Consider the following 21,362-nt stretch of genomic DNA (forward strand, 5'->3'; position numbering starts at 1 on the left):
ACGGATTTCAGGCCCTCGTCGTGTGGGATTACAGTATACAAGCTAGACACGTCTGCCGTCACTAGCCATACATCCGGAGGTAATTGACCCAACTTGTTTAATTCATTGAGGAGGTCTGTGGTGTCCATCAAGGCATGAGGTTGCAGCAGGGAGTCTAATAGCACTGAGGTAGGCTGAAACAGTGACCCCCGGGCCGAAATGATCGGTCTTCCTGGGGGGGTTTTAACCCCTTGTGAATTTTAGGGACCGTATACAGGATAGGCACCACTGGGTGTTCTGGGAGTAGTAGTGCTAAAACTTATTCCGTGATGGTGCCAGATTCATTAGCCATCACTAAAGCTTCCTTGAGGTCTTTGGTGAATATTGCAGTTGGATTACCAGTTAATTTGCTGTATACTCAAGGTTCTTCTAGTTGGCGGTAAATTTCGTTCCGATAATCAGTAATGTCCTGAAGGACGATTGCTCCGCCCTTATCTGCAGGACGTATAATTAATTGGGTGTTGTTCGACAAATACTGAAGAGCAGCACGTTCTGATTTGGATAAATTATGTTTATAGGTCTTGTTCATTGTAGAAAGATGTTCTGTTTCCTGATCCAATAAACGTATATAGGTCTTGATACTGGCATTATTTGATAATGGATCAAAGACAGAGGGTTGTTTGAATTGTAGTAGTTTTTTCGGTATTGTGCTACTGGTTACAGTGGGATTGTCTATGAAAAATTCTTTGTATTTTAATTTGCGATGCAACTGGTTTTTCGCTACCTGCCATTTTAGGTCATCAAATGGAGCTGATGGTATAAAAGATAGTCCCTTAGATAAGACTCTCTGTTCGCTGGATGATAATTCATAGTGTGATAGATTCATAATTACTTCCGCTTGCTTTTTGCGGGTTGCCTCTTTGTACGCGTGGTGCCGCTTGTACTGGCCTCCTCGACGGGTTTTTTTTTTTTTGCGTGTTACTGCCGTGCGTGTGATTACCCCTAAAGGGATGGTCCCCTTGCGGTGTCTGGAGGGTTGTTCTTGATCACTGTTGGTGCTTTGTCCCTCATTTGAAGTTTCCGTGTCTAGGTCAGTCCTTGGATATCGGTGACGCCTGAAGAATGGCCTTCTCCTGTTTTCTTGTGGATTATTACCCGATAACCACCTGTATACCTGGTGGTTTTCGTAATCCTGATCCACTTTATCAAATTTAGCCTTTTTAAATTTGATCAAGTCACGCTTATATGTTGCCAGTTGGTTCTCTAATTGAGCCAACCAATCATTCTCTGTGTCCAATGTCAAGGTAGGTAGATGTATGGTTTCAAACTTATTGATTTTCTCCTTCGTTTTGTCTACCTCCAATTTAGCCTGCTCAATAATTAATAGCATCAGGTCTGCTGAGCATTTATTGAGTATTGAAACCCATTTGCGACAAAATGATGGATTAAATCTGCCAATGGTTGGGCAGTTTCGCACTCTGAGACCCCTAATCATAATGCCCGGCATCACTGTGTGAAATGAACAGATAATATTTAGAGTGTACACATTTTACATTTTATTATATATTAACAATACTCCTGATCTCTCCTGATTCTTTTATATAGCATTAAGGATCACTAAGGGGTAGTCAGTAACATATTGATATTGAGCCACTTAGAGCCCGTACCTGTGATTGGATAGTCCCTTATACAGTGTATCCATTATCCAGGAGTAGACCTCCAGCAATCTGCAATTGAGCATTGTTAGCTCTACTATCCCTATCAGTGACATGGGCGATGAACGTTATTATCTGTTCATTTCACACAGTGATGCCGGGCATTATGATTACTAACATATCTCCTCCCTCTCACACTCCTTTTTCTTCCAGCTCATAATCATGTTCTTGTTGTTATGTCTTTTAGTGTTTTTTACTGTATCTAGCATGCTGGTATTAGCATCTTGTATTGTTTATGCGCATACAGGAGAGTGTCACCGGGTTGTCATGGTGATGGGTTCACATGGACGTGCATCACGCAATACGCGATGACGTCATTATACAGCGCCGCAGGTGCCGGACGGACCTCGCTGGGCGGGCGTGACACACGAGCACAATGGTGGGGGATATAAGGTGAGTGTTTTCTTTTATTGTTTATTTCCTGATGACAATTTTTTGAGTAAAAATTGAAACGTTGAAGAAAGGCAGAGTGTGGTGACTATTCCTTCCAACCTGAGTGCCGCACGGCGCTTTATTGTATCTAGATATATATATATATATATATATATATATATATATATAGGGAGGGGGGAACCAATATTTATCTTGCCTCCGGGCAACTGGGACAAACTTACGCCACTGCACCTACATCCTTCATGACTAGTGGGTTGATACGCTTGAAATCCTGACAGGTGCGGCGAGGTAAGAGAATCCTAACCCAACCCTCCCCCTAGCCTAACCCTAACCCACCCTGCAGTCCAGTGACGTGAGGTGAGGTCAGTGACTGGTGAGGCACTGGCACCACCTCCCCCCCCCCCCCCCCAAAAAAAAAAAAAAAGCATAGGGTTGCCCTTATTTAAGCAAAATCAGCACTAGGCTGAACCAGCCAGGGGGAATAATAATAAAAAACAGCCCGTTTTCCATCTTATAAAGAGGAGGAAAAATATATTTAGTTAATTACCCATCAGGAAGTGATGTCACGTTGAAGGGGAATAAAAGGACATCCCAGGATCCATAGCTCACTTGAACCAGGAGAGCATTGGGATCACATACACTAGCTCACAGCACTTCAAGTAAGTACACTTAATCGATGTTATTAGGTTAAACACTTATATTAACTTCACACTTAAATATTGATTATTATTTTAACTATGTTTAGAATTTAAATATAAATAATTAACTAATTATCAACACTAGCACTGAATAAATAGTGATAATGTTATTTTAGGGGCTATATTGTGATTAAGGATCCCTTGGCTCGTCAGTCTTATTCTTAATGTGAGTATATAAATTGTGAATATAAAAATTGTCAAAATAATTTAGTAGTAGGCATTAACACTGAATATTTTAAGTTGTATGTATATCCTGTGTCTGCAGATCCATATCCACGGATTTCTTCCTTTGTAATAATTATTAGGACGGTATATTTGCCTCTTACATTTAGAAAGTAAGTAATTGAAACTATCCAACTGACCAGTACTAATAATATATAATTGACCAATATGAATAGTGAAATTTAGATCATTACATTATCGTTTTTTGAAACGCATTCATATAATTGACCAATGCTAGTAGTGACATTTATTGTCCTCTAGTAAAGTTTTATTCATTGTCCCCTAGTGAAGTTTATATCATTATATATATACCATTATTTATACATCATATATTATGATTCTGGTATGAACTATCCTCATGTATGATCTGTTTTAATTTTAATTTTTCATCTTCTGGTTTGATTTATTTGAGTAATAGAATTAAAATAATACAATCTAGTGCCAAATGATAGTAGTTTAAAAATTATTTATAATATACCATCTACTAGCTACCTCTTTAATCATACCACTCTATTCTTAAGACCATTTTATGCATGTTTATGACCTTTGTATAAATATTTTATTTGTTATTTTTGTTAAAGACATCCCTGATGAAGTCTTTTAGACAAAACGCGTTGGGTGATATCTTAGACATAGTTGGTGGACAAGCTGTCCAAGGAGCTCCTCCCCATTTGGGGCAGACAGCTAGTCTCTACCATCTGACCCATGAATGTCAAAGATTAATGTAAGAGTCTTAATCCGTTTTTAAAAAATAAAAATGTAATAAATTATATGGAAAACGGATTAATGAGTGGTATTGTGTTGGGTGATTCTCATTTGACCTTCATCTCGAAAGAACTGCATAAAAAGGACTGTATGAGAACTGTTGAGTGATACTATTTCCCTATAGATTGTAAGCTTGCGAGCAGGGCCCTCCTACCTCTATGACTGTTATTATCCAGTTTTGTTATATCATTGTTACTTCCAATTGTAAAGCGCAATGGAATTTGCTGCGCTATATAAGAAACTGTCAATAATAAATATTTAGCGCTCCCCATACAACTATTGTATTATATATATATATATATATATATATATATATATATATGGAGCGGGGCACCAATATTTATCTTGCCTCCGGCCAACTGGGACAAACTTACGCCACTGCACATACATCCTTCATGTCTAGTGGGTTATTACACTTGAATGGAGCATGAGCACCAGGACCTAGCATAGCCATCCTTAAAATTTAAATGGGGTCCCCCCTCCTGAGCAACAACCAGCACTGGGCTAAAAGCCCAGTGCTATGCCACGCACCACTGGTGGCGGTGGGTGCAGGGTTCATGGCATACACAATCAGCCTACAGGTCCCAGCAAGCATGCCGGCACTTGGAGAACCAGAAGTGCCAGCATGCCCAGACACTAAGGGCCCACTGGCACCTGTAGTCCGCCTGTAAAGAAAATATTAAAATAAAAACCACAACACCTGATGTTTAAATAATTTATTGTGCTTATATAAGCCAGTTGAGGGGGCGGGGCGATGACGCGGTGAGCCGTGATTGGCTTGCGGTGCCCATTTTGAATTTCAAAAATGACGTTGAGGTGCCATTTTTGAAATTGGAAGCCGGCTCTCCGCTGCCTAACTCTGCATAATGGCTAGCAGGGACTGGATCCTCTCAGATCCAGGTCTGCCGCCAGTCACTCTTTCTCCGCCTGGTCCCGCCGCCACGATGCCCGCCGCTTTGCGCCGCCGCATGTGCCCACAGGCCAGCAGATCACGTGGATCAGCTGGTCAAATCACATCTGGGGGACTGACAGGGGCGTGCATTCATATGGGATAAATGCACGCCGCTGCCATTGAGGCACCTGTACTGGTGCCGCTTCCCCATACATTTTCAATGGGCTTTTACAGCCCATGGCTTCGCCTTGCCCCCTACCCGCCCCGTGCTACTCAAACTTTAGTGTTAGCAGCAGGAGGCACCTCTCCCACTGCCTCCCACCCTAACATGCAGGCATATACACAGGGGGAAATGATTACAATAATAAAAGAAGATATTTATCACAGAATCTGTGTTATATCTTCCTTTTATTATTTTAATCATTATGACAGGAAAGGCACTGCCTCCCCTGACTGCACATCCCAGCTGCAGCCTAACTTTTACCCCCCCTCTCTGCACCCTAAACCTAACCCTCCCCCTGCACCATAACCCTCCCTTGCATACCTACGTTCGGGAGTCTGGATATCGGGATTCCGGCATCGGATATATCAGCATCAGCTGTGCTACAGGGATGACCTAATATGTCTGTGAATTACGTTTTTCACAGACACATGGGCTGCACACACCTATCGATTCGCTAGCGATATATCTGCCAACCCCTGTAGCAGCATGATCATATCGACATCAAAGAAATACTATTTAACTACACATTTTTTTTCTCTTCATACTTTAAAATAGTTTGTCAAATAAATCATGTTTAGTTGATTATACCCAGGTGTTCTCTTGTTCACTGTTGTTCATTGTAATGTTAAAAACACACACTAAGATAACTGCTTCCACAATGTATTATGCTTATTAGACAAAATAAATTATAACATCACATCACATTTTTTTACTATTGTTGGAACATGCCATTTTTGAAAGACTTTATTTTATGAAATGTATATATTCTGCTGAAAATGTTTTTATTGACAAAATTTATAATGTAATTTTAAAATTGGATAAATTCAATAACATTTTGTTAACATTTACAGTAATTTAAAATTACATTTTTGTTTTCTTTTTAACATGTACAGTTTATATATAATTTCTTTCAACAGTGACCCACTAAAGTGCTCATGTTGCCTACACACAGTGGAAGCTGCCATTTTTGGGGCTGATCCAATACGCATGAGAATGTGGCTTGCTAGCCACCAGTTACTTTGCAATGGCACTTTGCAATTACATGCTTTCTGGCCTGGGATCCGGATTGAAAGTCGACAGTAACTAGGTCGACAATGTCTAGGTCGACCACTATTGGTCGACAGTAACTAGGGCGACAGGGTCTTTAGGTCGATATGTTCTAGGTCGACAGGTCAAAAGGTCGACATGAGTTTTTCACAATTTTTTTTCTTTTTTTGAACCTTTTCATACTTAATGATCCACGTGGACTACGATTGGAACGGTAATCTGTGCCGAGCAAAGCGGTAGCGGAGCGAAGGCACCATGCCCGAAGCATGGCGAGCGAAGCGAGCCATGCGAGGGGACGCGGTGCACTAATTGGGGTTCCCAGTCACTCTACGAAGAAAACGACACCAAAATAACATTAAAAACTCATGTCGAGCTTTTGACCTGTCGACCTAAAGACCCTGTCGACCTAGACACCCTGTCGACCTAGTTACTGTCGACCAATAGTGGTCGACCTAGAAATTGTCGACCTAGTTACTGTCGACTTTCAATACCACACCCTTCTGGCCTCGCACACCCTACAATATTCTCTCCTCTTCAGTCAGGATTCTGTTCCCAACACTCTGCTGAGACTGCACTGACTAATGTGGTTTATCATTTGAGCACTGCTGTATCTGAAGGATAATGGCTCTCATTTTTTGGGCAGGAGCTGATTGGCTGGTACTTTGTCTCCATCCACTTTGTCACTCTCCAAGGCTTAGTATATAGACCCCTCTGTCCTATCCTGGTTCTCATCCTATGTTTCAAATCGCACTTTCAGTGTACATTTCTCTGGATCCGCGTCCTCGGCTCTTCCTTTATAGGTTGGAGTACCACAGAGCTCAGTTCCAGATTCTCTTTTCTATACTACGTCTTTTAGAATACTAATGGAATTCAGTATTACCGCTATGCGAATAATTCCCAAATTTAGTTAACCACCAGTAAACAGAAGTTCCATACCTATCAACTAAATCTCTGTTGACAAAACAACAACAATCAACCCCCCTCATTAAATCCCGCTGCCTAGATGTCATACATAACTCTGAACTTTTGCTCCCCATGTTCAGTCTAAGCCAAATCCTGCTACATGCATATAAGAACTATTTCCAGAGTATGCAAATATGTTATAAAGAACAGTGATATAGCTTAAATCCATGCAATCACGAGCTTCCAAATTTATTATTGTTGTTATGGCCTTCTTAGTAGTCTTTCCCTTAACAGACTTAAACTTCTGCAATCGGCAAGATTGATTTCCCCTTGCAAAATGTTCTTCTACTGTTGCTACACTTTATCAGTCCTTATGTTGGCTACCTTGTACTTTACTGAATCCAATATAAACTACTGTTTCTACTAACATATGAGGACATAAACAAGACTAAATCAACATAAATCACTTGTCTCAAACTGTCAACTTGACCCATCCCCTTTGCACAAGATCTGCACCTTCCATCCAAATTCATCACCTACTCCCATTCCTGATGACAGAATCTTTTCCAGGCTGCACCTACTCTGTGCAACAAGACTTTCTTCTAGCCTCCAAATATTTGTTTTCCCTGAAAACTCCTCTCTTTAGTCAAGCTTAGAAAATTTCCAAAGCACCCACATAACCTCCATAAGATATTCTACCCAATTACCTCCTCACTACACAGTTCAAACAAAACTTACATGTTTTCTTTCTATGCTCAAACAACCCTCTACCCCCCAGGCAAAATTGCTACCAAAACTGCTGTATGACTGGATCATACAGCCCAATAAACATTTTCTACCATCTGCAATCTAGCTGGATCAGCATGCTGTAGGTTGCACTTAACCTCGTGTATTAAATTAATATTCCCTTACAGATTTTTGAGCAGGGTCCTTTTATCTCTCTCTCTCTCTCTCTCTCTCTCTCTCTTAATACAGTACTAGCACTATATAAATGTTAATAATACATGTTATTGGTTTCTAGCTATACAAGTGATAAGCTAACAAAATGGATCTCATCACCAGGAGTAGACAATATCTGCACTTTATTGAAAATAACACTGCGAGGTAATACAGTTAGCCAGTTGGAGGCACTAGTGCTACTATATCATGTCTATTCGGTTGTGCTGGTATACAGGGTGAATATAAACAAAGTCCACTACATAAAATCTCTGTTATTGGATATGAATTATTTTCAGGTTGTATGTACAGCAAACTGGTTATCATGAGAGATTTACCCACTTTTGACAAAACTTTTTAAAATACTAATGTACATGATATCATCCATTATCATCTCAAATACACCTTATACCCCAAAGCAGGTAGGTATAGTAGAATATTCCAGAGCAAATACATACCTCTGTATTATTTGCCTAATATCTGTGGGTTTGAAATTCAGAGCATGAATGTCTCTACCGAATGTGACATTCAAACCCATTGATGTTAAGTTACTTTTTTGGGGGGTCAATTCTATTACACTTTGATATTAAAAAGTTAGCAAGAGTGGACAAATCTTTAAAACTTTTACTAACATATTACCAGAAAAAAATATTTTGATGTAAAAAATAGTCAAATTCAGTTTGAAATATCATACAAATACTACTGTTAATTGAATGATATAATCTATAAATTATTACGGTAAATAATAAATAATGTAAATGTCAAAAAGAATATATATATTTCATATATTTATATATTATAGATTGATTGTGTTAGAAAAATACTGCAGATTTAATTAACTAATTATATTACCCCACTACCGGAGGGGGCAAAAGACATTTCAAGACCTACTATATGTAGCACATTATTAAAAATTATATTTCTGGCATCATTACTCTTTGTATATCTTTACTACAGTGTGTATTCTTTGTTAATTTATTTCAGGAGGGGACCAAACATTTTGTTATGTCAATATATTTTTTTTGTTATTACAAAGTGTTGTGTGATGATGACACTGCATGACATTTTTAAAAAAAGTAACAATTTAAAATTAAAACTGTTACTGATAATATATTTGTCCTAAAAAATAAGTACATTGTATAACAAAGAACATTTGGATGTATTGTTGTGATTTAAAAAAGCATTAATATTAAATTATAGTTTCCCATGTCTATGCATTATAACCTTGATCATTTTATCAGCAATTTCTAGAATTCTTACATACAATTGAACAAGTTTTTATATTATTTTGTAATTATTTTTGATACAGATTGAATTATATTTGAATCAATAAAAAGTTCAATGTCGCAGTTTCTTTTGGAAGAGAAATAAGTAATCAACAGTATGGTCACGAAAAAAGTGTAAATTAAGTGTTAATTGAGATTGGTGTCGAGCTCCAAGAAACAAATGATTAAATATAGGAAAATAAAATAAGTTTCTGCCAAATAACTTGTTAAAAAGAAAAAGAAATTGAAAGTACTTTAACTAAAAACAAAAATGGTATATTCAAAAATCATCACAGTATAGTCATAGGCTATGCGGTAATTATGTTGAAATTCAGTTTGTCAACATGGACATAATGTTGACAGGCGCAATGTCAGCAGTTAGGGTTAGCATTAGGGCAGGATATATGGTTAGGGCTACTCTACTTACACAAACACTATGTTGACATACCGACATTCTGACAATGAAGGCATTATGTAAATGTCAACATTTGACATGTCGATGTTCAGACAATGATGACATTTTACATCAACATTTTGTACCACACTGGAACATCAAGATAATTTTCACCAAACCAGGGACCAGTTTCAATGGAGAAGACTTACATCTGTAATGGGGGTTGACTAGACTCAGTAGTAACATTACAGGGGGTGCAAAAGACATGTGTCAGCTATGGGGCACCGACATGAGTGAGTCCTAATAATGCTGGGTTCACTCCATGCAAAGCCTCTGATATCCCCTGAACCCAACATTCTGTTCTGAATACAGTAGAGTTGAAGCCTCTGTTTATAGTTCACTGCCTGACTGGACTTAAATGCTGGTGAAATGTATGTTCAAGGACAATTTCATGTAAACACACGTGTACCTTTCTACTGTTGTCAGGATTACATAATGAGATACATTTCTGAAAACTAGTGGACAGCACTAAAAATTAGGAGTAGCCAATAACAACCAATCAGCTTGTAGATCTCATTTTACTGGCACATAAAGCAAATGAATGTCAATTTGTTGAGTTGGGTAAGGACAGGTTTTTGTTTTTATATACTATTCCCTGTGCACCAGTTTTCAAAAATATTCCTCCAATGTCTTTGTTATGACACCCAGGGAATTACTAATTTGTGTGAATTTCAAAAGGAGTATATCCATAAATCTTAATGTCAGACGTTCACAACATTGGTATCAGTGTTATAGGTGCAGAGGCTACAGCTTCTAGGAGGTCCACAGCTGAGGGGGAATCCACCTTCTCAGTCATAGCCCCATATATACATTTGAGTTTTTACTACTTATTGATACATGGGGGTCCTTTGAAATCATTGTTTTAGGGCCCATCAACGTTTAGTTATGTCCCTTGTCCCAAGGATTGTTTAGAATTACTATTATTTTCTATACCTGCATATATAATTAGTATGTTGCTTTCCTCATTGACTATGTACAAGTTCTTCCACACTAACTTGGCAGCTTGACTGTTTCCTGGTTGTGCATACAGAATGTTTATGATGCTAATTTTTGGCATTTTCATGAAAATCTAGGCTTGCAAAATCAAAATATAAAGGGCGGCGGCATGTTTCCAACATTGTTAAGGATAATTAATTCTACGACTCCTTTTCCACAATATTCAGAAGAGCTTGCAGTAAAAGATCATCTCTATGCTTGTAATTTTTCTTTTTATAGAATCGATCAATATATTCATTGTATAGATTGTTGTCTCTGTCATTTACATCTGGCTGCTTGCTTATTTTATTCAGAGCATAATAATAATGGTTCTTAGGAATTTCAGTAATTTCCTCTTCATATGGAGGTCCTTCTCTGTCAAAAGCATTCTTCAGAAGGTGTAAAATAGCTTTTGATTTCACAACATCTTCCATTTCATCACTTTCATGAGAAGTAGGCTTCACAGTAGGTAGTTTATCATTGGCGGGTTCCTGAAATGATACGAAACATGGAAATATCGCTTTAGACGCTCCATCGTTCGCACCATCAATTCTTGCGCCATCCCTATGCAGGTGCAGATTATGCGTCTGAATACGTCCTCCTATGAGAACGATTCTGCATCTCTATATGCAGTCACTATCAGCGACACTCCCATAAAATGGACCATCACCATGCATCCGCAAAGCTACCGCTCAGAAACGTGCTTCTGGTGGTCTCCCCTCCATCTTGTCACTGAGGAGGGGGCTGCTAGGATGCTTCAATGGTGCTGAGAGGTGCAAATGCTGCTGGGAAATGTAGTTCTCCAGCTTTGGAATGTGAGTAATTCCTGACTAATTAAGATAATTGGAAACTTACAATTGCTTAATTAGTCCTCAGGGGGGTGCCGCCGGGGTGCCAGAGCAAGTCTCTGTGATTTTCCTAAAATTAACGATTTTAGGAATTACCAGACTTGCTCTGGGGGTGCGAGAAAAAAGACGACATCACTGCATCCCATTTTCTGTCCCCTAATTCAATAGTAAAATTGTAAACCTGCGCTGCGGTGTTATTTACATTTCCCACCCGCAATTGAATTTATCCCTTAGGGTTGGAAAAGCCCCAAATCTTCCCTAGCAGCATTTACACGGTTTTAACAGTTACACCAAAAAGCACAGACACTACACCCTTTGTCAACCCCCTGGGGCATGCCTGTAGACTCTCTACTTAAACCACGTACTCACTGATTCGTGCACCTAACCAGTCAAACAAGTAGGAAACAGGAAGACCCTCCAACTTACCTGTTTATGTACTACCACTGAAATGTACTGAATTATTTAACTGATGCTTAAAAATGCTTATTTTATCAATTAACTAATCCAGCCTAGATAAGTGTAACATTATACTAAGGACAAGGATATAGTACCACCGGGAAGATGTCACTGTGGAGGGTCTGATTATACACTGGTTTATAACATGTTTATGTTCAATAATGTTTATTAGTCTTATGGGCCCTACAGACTCGGCGACCCGCCGCCGAGCTGCCCGACCGCCAATACGGCAGACCCGGCGGCGGGGGGGAGGTGACAGGGCGAGTGAAGTTTCTTCACTTCCCCCGTCACCCGGCTCCATAGCAGTTCAAGCTAATATGGACGAGATTGTCCTTATTGGCCTGCATGCATAAGCGACGGGGCACTAAGATGAACGAGCGCGGGGACGCACATCGTTCATCGTTGGTGCCTACACACTGAACAATATGAACGAGTTCTCGGTCATTAATGAACGAGAACGTTCATATCGTTCACTTAAATCTTTCAGTGTGTAGGGCCCATTACTTGAATTAAGGCTCAACAACATGTATGTCCTACATTGGGGGGTGTTTAAGTTCTGTGCATAGACTGAATTAGTTTATGTACTGGGGATAGGAGTAAATTAACTCACTTTGGAGTATACAATGTACTGACAACCAGTATGAACCATGAAATGCTCAACATTTTGAAATAATAATTGTGAAATCATTTTTCTTTCAAATTAATTATACTGTACATATTAGCAGTCATGTATGATAAAAAGCAGACAGGTGGGTCTAACAATATGCCCCGCAGGGGAGGATCCAACACCGACCCCCTAAAGCAGGCATGTCCAAATTGCGGCCCTCCAGTTGTTGAGAAACTACACATCCCAGCATGCCCTAATACAGCTTTAGCATTCTCTGACAGCAAAACTGTGTCAGGGCATCCTGGGATATGTAGTTTCACAACAGCTGGAGGGCCGCAGTTTGGACATGCCTGCCCTACAGCATGAGGTGATTACATACCGTGTCATTGTCTCCTACTTTCTCCACACCTCTGCGATCATTCTGAACAACATTATAGGAAGTGTAGACTCTTGGCTGGGTCGTGTGGTCTGGACGGGTCGATGTTCCATGCAGAACTAGCCTCCAGCTGTCAATTTTTCCCTCATTTTGTTTTCTTCTAGACTAAATAATAATAACAACAACAACAATTTTATGTTGAAATATTTGAATATCAAAAAGCCAGAAAGAAACACTAGGCATGATTGGGGTGGATGTATCAAACCTTCAACAGAGATAAAGTGGATTTGTTGCCTATAGCAACCAATCAGCTTGTGTCATTTTATAGACATGCTACAACAGCATGGGAGGGAACAGGATAAATAATAATTTGAAGAATACTTGTAAGTAAAGCGAGGGAACAGGGCAGCATATACGCAGAAAAAAGGAATAAGGTAAGAATAGACATTGAGCTGTTTTCATGTAGCATTTAATAATAACAGAAATGCATTGTGGTATATACGTATAAATCTTATTGAGTACTTGGGCAAGATCAACTCTGTTCATACGAGTACATATTTTGTACCTAAACTTGGTTAAAGGCAGGGAGTGCATAACTTTAAAACTGTAATTGGGATATCCTGCTGGTAAAGGCTCATCTCCATCTATGGCCACCAGCCCCTAGTAGTACGTTGATCACTCCCTCACTACTTACATCTTAGCTGTATTATGTCTTGAGAATTGTGGTGCTCTTTGTTACCTGTACTCTATTTCTGTTATTTATTTACTGTAATGCTAAGTTTTGTCTCCCTGTACTGTCCTTTGTACGACGCTGCAAAACACTTGTGGCACCTTATAAATAAAATGTAATAATAATAATAATAATAATAATAATATACAGATGTGTACTCGTACATCTTTGCTGCAGTCACACCAAACAGCACCTCTTGGCACATCAGGTTTTTTCAGACTCTGCCAGCATTTCATCAGACTCTGCCAGCATTGGGTGTCTGTTTTGGCGAAAATGCATCTTAGACCCAATGCACCACGAGACTGTGCTGATTCATTTGACATGCGACACTTGTATATCTGTGTGTGACGGAGTTTCTGAATCTGTATACAAAGGCCTACAATGCAGCGGCCATGGCTTTTTCCATACTAAGCTCTGTTGTGCTTTATATACAGACTTAGTGGCACACAGATATACAAATTAATCAGCACAGTGTTCTGGTGTGTTCCCGCCACATCACGTTGTGTCTAAGATGCATTTTTGCCAAAGACAAAACACGCGCAATGCAATCAGAGCTACATTGGACCTGGTGGCTCACTCCTGACAGGCATCTCCTGCTGCATGGGGTATTAAGGCTAGATGTATGAGGACCCATCTGTAAATATGGATACTTCACGTCTTGTGAAATTTATCAGTAGACTAATACTGTATAACCAATATTCATTACCATCTGAACTAGTATCTTTATAGTTTCTATATACTACTATCTTTATAGTTTCTATATACTACTATCTTTATAGTTTCCATATACTACTATCTTTATAGTTTCTATATACTACTTTCTTTATAGTTTCTATATACTACTATCGTTATACCTGTAGTTTCCATATACCACTTTCTTTACAGTTTCCATATACTACTATCTTTATACTGTAGTTTCCATATACTACTATCTTTATTGTTTCCATATACTACTTTCTTTATAGTTTCTATATACTACTTTCTTTATAGTTTCTATATACTACTATAGTTATAGTTTTTATATACTACTATCTTTATAGTTTCTATATACTGTACTACTATATTTGTAGTTTCTATATACTACTATCTTTATAGTTTCTATATAATACTATCTTTATAGTTTCTATATACTACTGTCTTTAGTTTCCATATACTACTATCTTTATAGTTTCTATATACTACTTTCTTTATAGTTTCTATATACTACTATCATTATAGATTCCATATACTACTTTCTTTATAGTTGCGACATACTACTATATTTATAGTTTCTATATACTACTATCGTTATCGTTTCTATATATTACTTTCTTTATAGTTTCCATATACTACTATCTTTAGTGTCTATATGCTACTTTCTTATAGTTTCTATATACTAACTTTGTAGTTTCTATATACTACTATCTTTATGGTTTCTATATACTACTATCTTTATAGTTTATACTATTATAGTTTCTATATACTACTTTCTTTATAGTTTCTATAGACTACTATCTTTATAGTTTCTATATACTACTTTCTTTATAGTTTCTATATACTACTATCTTTGTAGCTTCTATATACTACTATCTTTATAGTTTCTATATACTACTGTCTATAGTTTCTATATACTATCTTTATAGTTTCTATAAACTACTTTCTTTATAGTTTCTATAGTCTACTATATTTATAGTTTCTATATACAGTACTACTTTCTTTATAGTTTCTATATACTACTGTCGTTATAGTTTCTACATACTACCTTCTTTATAGTTTCTATATACTACTATCTTTATAGTTTCTATATACTACTATCTTTATAGTTTCCATATACTACTATCTTTATAGTGTCAATATACTACTTTCTTTATAGTTTCTATATACTACTATCGTTATAGTTTCTATATACTAACTTTGTAGTTTCTATATACTACTATCTTTATGGTTTCTATATACTACTATCTTTATAGTTTATACTATCGTTATAGTTTCTATATACTACTTTCTTTATAGTTTCTATAGACTACTATCTTTATAGTTTATACTATCATTATAGTTTCTATATACTACTTTCTTTATAGTTTCTATAGACTACTATCTTTATAGTTTCTATATACTACTTTCTTTATAGTTTCTATATACTACTATCTTTGTAGCTTCTATATACTACTATCTTTATAGTTTCTGTATACTACTGTCTATAGTTTCTATATACTATCTTTAGAGTTTCTATAAACTACTTTCTTTATAGTTTCTATAGTCTACTATCTTTATAGTTTCTATATACAGTACTACTTTCTTTATAGTTTCTATATACTACTGTCGTTATAGTTTCTACATACTACCTTCTTTATAGTTTCTATATACTACTATCTTTATAGTTTCTATATACTACTATCTTTATAGTTTCCATATACTACTATCTTTATAGTGTCTATATACTAGAGATGAGCGGGTTCGGTTCCTCGGAATCCGAACCCGCCCGAACTTCATGTTTTTTTTCACGGGTCCGAGCGACTCGGATCTTCCCGCCTTGCTCGGTTAACCCGAGCGCGCCCGAACGTCATCATGACGCTGTCGGATTCTCGCGAGGCTCGGATTCTATCGCGAGACTCGGATTCTATATAAGGAGCCGCGCGTCGCCGCCATTTTCACTCGTGCATTGAGATTGATAGGGAGAGGACGTGTCTGGCGTCCTCTCCATTAGAATAGAGATAGATTAGATAGAGAGAGAGAGATTGTGCAGAGTCGCAGACAGAGTTAGTTTACCACAGTCAGTGACCAGTGCAGTTGCTAGTTAACTTTTATTTAATATAATATATCCGTTCACTTCTCTCTGCTATATCCGTTCTCTGCCTGAAAAAAAAACCGATACACAGCACAGTCAGTCACACAGTGTGACTCAGTCTGTGTGCACTCAGCTCAGCCCAGTGTGCTGCACAGTCATCAATGTATAAATTAAAAGCTTATAATTAATTGTGGGGGAGACTGGGGAGCACTGCAGGTTGTTAGCAGGAGCCAGGAGTACAATTATATTAATTAACAGTGCACACTTTTGCTGCAGGAGTGGTGACCAGTGCCTGACCACCAGTATAGTATTGTTGTATACTACTAATATCTCTTTAAATATCAACCAGTCTATATTAGCAGCAGACACAGTACAGTGCGGTAGTTCACGGCTGTGGCTACCTCTGTGTCGGCACACGGCAGGCAGTCCGTCCGACCAGAATTGTATTATTTATTATTATATACCTACCACCTAACCGTGGTTTTTTTTTCATTCTTTATACCGTCATAGTGTCATCCTAATTGTTACGAGTATACTACTATCTCTTTATCAACCAGTGTACAGTGCGGTAGTTCACGGCTGTGGCTACCTCTGTGTCGGCACACGGCAGGCAGTCCGTCCGACCAGAATTGTATTATTTATTATTATATACCTACCACCTAACCGTGGTTTTTTTTTTCATTCTTTATACCGTCATAGTGTCATCCTAATTGTTACGAGTATACTACTATCTCTTTATCAACCAGTGTACAGTGCGGTAGTTCACGGCTGTGGCTACCTCTGTGTCGGCACACGGCAGGCAGTCCGTCCGACCAGAATTGTATTATTTATTATTATATACCTACCACCTAACCGTGGTTTTTTTTTCATTCTTTATACCGTCATAGTGTCATCCTAATTGTTACGAGTATACTACTATCTCTTTATCAACCAGTGTACAGTGCGGTAGTTCACGGCTGTGGCTACCTCTGTGTCGGCACACGGCAGGCAGTCCGTCCGACCAGAATTGTATTATTTATTATTATATACCTACCACCTAACCGTGGTTTTTTTTTTCATTCTTTATACCGTCATAGTGTCATCCTAATTGTTACGAGTATACTACTATCTCTTTATCAACCAGTGTACAGTGCGGTAGTTCACGGCTGTGGCTACCTCTGTGTCGGCACACGGCAGGCAGTCCGTCCGACCAGAATTGTATTATTTATTATTATATACCTACCACCTAACCGTGGTTTTTTTTTTCATTCTTTATACCGTCATAGTGTCATCCTAATTGTTACGAGTATACTACTATCTCTTTATCAACCAGTGTACAGTGCGGTAGTTCACGGCTGTGGCTACCTCTGTGTCGGCACACGGCAGGCAGTCCGTCCGACCAGAATTGTATTATTTATTATTATATACCTACCACCTAACCGTGGTTTTTTTTTCATTCTTTATACCGTCATAGTGTCATCCTAATTGTTACGAGTATACTACTATCTCTTTATCAACCAGTGTACAGTGCGGTAGTTCACGGCTGTGGCTACCTCTGTGTCGGCACACGGCAGGCAGTCCGTCCGACCAGAATTGTATTATTTATTATTATATACCTACCACCTAACCGTGGTTTTTTTTTTCATTCTTTATACCGTCATAGTGTCATCCTAATTGTTACGAGTATACTACTATCTCTTTATCAACCAGTGTACAGTGCGGTAGTTCACGGCTGTGGCTACCTCTGTGTCGGCACACGGCAGGCAGTCCGTCCGACCAGAATTGTATTATTTATTATTATATACCTACCACCTAACCGTGGTTTTTTTTTCATTCTTTATACCGTCATAGTGTCATCCTAATTGTTACGAGTATACTACTATCTCTTTATCAACCAGTGTACAGTGCGGTAGTTCACGGCTGTGGCTACCTCTGTGTCGGCAGTCGGCAGGCAGTCCGTCCATCCATAATTGTATTATTATTATTATAATATATACCACCTAACCGTGGTTTTTTTTTCATTCTTTATACCGTCGTCATAGTGTCATACTAGTTGTTACGAGTATACTACTATCTCTTTATCAACCAGTGTACAGTGCGGTAGTTCACGGCACAAACAGAATGTGCACAAACTGGCTTTATTCTACCTAAGTTGCCCTCCCACAAGTGTGTACTCCGAAAGAGTGTTTAGTGCCGCCGCTCACCTTGTCAGCAATCGGCGTACGAGGTTACATCCAGAAAATGTGGAGAAGATGATGTTCATTAAAATGAATTATAATCAATTCCTCCGCGGAGACATTGACCAGCAGCAATTGCCTCCACAAAGTACACAGGGAGCTGAGATGGTGGATTCCAGTGGGGACGAATTGATAATCTGTGAGGAGGGGGATGTACACGGTGATATATCGGAGGGTGAAGATGAGGTGGACATCTTGCCTCTGTAGAGCCAGTTTGTGCAAGGAGAGATTAATTGCTTCTTTTTTGGGGGGGGTCCAAACCAACCCGTCATATCAGTCACAGTCGTGTGGCAGACCCTGTCACTGAAATGATGGGTTGGTTAAAGTGTGCATGTCCTGTTTTGTTTATACAACATAAGGGTGGGTGGGAGGGCCCAAGGATAATTCCATCTTGCACCTCTTTTTTCTTTTCTTTTTCTTTGCATCATGTGCTGATTGGGGAGGGTTTTTTGGAAGGGACATCCTGCGTGACACTGCAGTGCCACTCCTAGATGGGCCCGGTGTTTGTGTCGGCCACTAGGGTCGCTAATCTTACTCACACAGTCAGCTACCTCATTGCGCCTCTTTTTTTCTTTGCGTCATGTGCTGTTTGGGGAGGGTTTTTTGGAAGGGACATCCTGCGTGACACTGCAGTGCCACTCCTAGATGTGCCCGGTGTTTGTGTCGGCCACTAGGGTCGCTAATCTTACTCACACAGTCAGCTACCTCATTGCGCCTCTTTTTTTCTTTGCGTCATGTGCTGTTTGGGGAGGGTTTTTTGGAAGGGCCATCCTGCGTGACACTGCAGTGCCACTCCTAGATGGGCCCGGTGTTTGTGTCGGCCACTAGGGTCGCTTATCTTACTCACACAGCGACCTCGGTGCAAATTTTAGGACTAAAAATAATATTGTGAGGTGTGATGTGTTCAGAATAGGCTGAAAATGAGTGTAAATTATGGTTTTTGAGGTTAATAATACTTTGGGATCAAAATGACCCCCAAATTCTATGATTTAAGCTGTTTTTTAGGGTTTTTTGAAAAAAACACCCGAATCCAAAACACACCCGAATCCGACAAAAAAAATTCGGTGAGGTTTTGCCAAAACGCGGTCGAACCCAAAACACGGCCGCGGAACCGAACCCAAAACCAAAACACAAAACCCGAAAAATTTCCGGCGCTCATCTCTACTATATACTACTTTCTTTATAGTTTCTATATACTACTATCGTTATAGTTTCTATATACTAACTTTGTAGTTTCTATATACTACTATCTTTATGGTTTCTATATACTACTATCTTTATAGTTTATACTATCATTATAGTTTCTATATACTACTTTCTTTATAGTTTCTATAGACTACTATCTTTATAGTTTATACTATCATTATAGTTTCTATATACTACTTTCTTTATAGTTTCTATAGACTACTATCTTTATAGTTTCTATATACTACTTTCTTTATAGTTTCTATATACTACTATCTTTGTAGCTTCTATATACTACTATCTTTATAGTTTCTATATACTACTGTCTATAGTTTCTATATACTATCTTTATAGTTTCTATAAACTACTTTCTTTATAGTTTCTATAGTCTACTATCTTTATAGTTTCTATATACAGTACTACTTTCTTTATAGTTTCTATATACTACTGTCGTTATAGTTTCTACATACTACCTTCTTTATAGTTTCTATATACTACTATCTTTATAGTTTCTATATACTACTATCTTTATAGTTTCCATATACTACTATCTTTATAGTGTCTATATACTACTTTCTTTATAGTTTCTATATACTACTATCGTTATAGTTTCCATAAACTACTTTCTTAATAGTTGCCATATACTACTATCTTTATAATTTCTATATACTATCTTTATAATTTCTATATATACTACTTTCTTTATAGTTTCTATATACTACTATCATTATAGTTTCTATATACTACTATTGTTATAATTTCCATATACTACTTTCTTTATAGTTTTCATATACTATCATTATAGTTTCCTTTCTATATACTACTTTCTTTATAGTTTCTATAGACTACTATCTTTATAGTTTCTATATACTACTATCTTTGTAGTTTCTATATACTAGTATCTTTATAGTTTCTATATACTACTTTATAGTTTCTATAAACTACTATCTTTATAGTTTCTATATACTACTATATTTGTAGTTTCTATATACTAGTATCTTTATAGTTTCTATATACTATCATCATAGTTTCGATATACTACTTTATTTATATTTTCCATATACTACTATCGTTATAGTTTCTATATACTACTTTCTTTATAGTTTCTATGTACTACTATCGTTATACTTTCTATATACTACTTTCTTTATAGTTTCCATATACTACTATCTTTATAGTTTCCATATACTACTATCTTTATAGTGTCTATATACTGCTTTTTATAGTTTCTATATACTACTATCTTTATAGTTTATATATACTACTATCTTTGTAGTTTCTATATACTACTGTCTTTATAGTTTCTCTATAGTACTATCGTTTATTTTGTACTGTCTGGACATGGCTACTAATAACAGATGCACAGACAACATTCTTAAAGCAATGTGTGCAAATGCTAGGAGCTTAGGAGACAAAATTCCAGAGCTAATTGTGATAATGACAAGGGATAACCTGGATATTGTCGCAATTACTGAGTCATGGTGCAATGAGAATCATGACTGGGACATAGCTATACCAGGATACAATTTATTTAGGAAGGATAGAATGGTAAGAATAGGAGGAGGGGTAGCAATGTATGTGAAAAAAGCATAAATGCTACTTTAATACAAAATGTTGAGGACAAAACAGGCCCTTTGGGTCCCCACAGAAACCGGGGAGAAGGACATTATTCGCATTGGGGTGATCTATAGACCACCAGGCCATGGGCAG

The 21,362-nt window shown here is 37.9% G+C and overlaps 1 protein-coding gene across 1 annotated transcript in view; it reads right to left on the reverse strand.

The window, feature by feature from the left end:
- Positions 1-5,564: 5,564 nt before the first annotated feature.
- Positions 5,565-21,362, reverse strand: part of PCSK1 (proprotein convertase subtilisin/kexin type 1) — a 127,347-nt gene continuing 111,549 nt past the window's right edge. The window contains exons 13-14 of the mRNA XM_063964045.1: positions 12,758-12,919; positions 5,565-10,958 (exon numbers count right to left, since the gene is read on the reverse strand). Coding sequence (XP_063820115.1) covers positions 10,629-10,958; positions 12,758-12,919 — 492 coding nt within the window. The 3' untranslated portion in view covers positions 5,565-10,628. The remainder of the gene's footprint in view (positions 10,959-12,757; positions 12,920-21,362) is intronic.

This window comes from Pseudophryne corroboree, chromosome 1 (assembly GCF_028390025.1).
Source record: "Pseudophryne corroboree isolate aPseCor3 chromosome 1, aPseCor3.hap2, whole genome shotgun sequence".
Taxonomy (NCBI): domain Eukaryota; kingdom Metazoa; phylum Chordata; class Amphibia; order Anura; family Myobatrachidae; genus Pseudophryne; species Pseudophryne corroboree.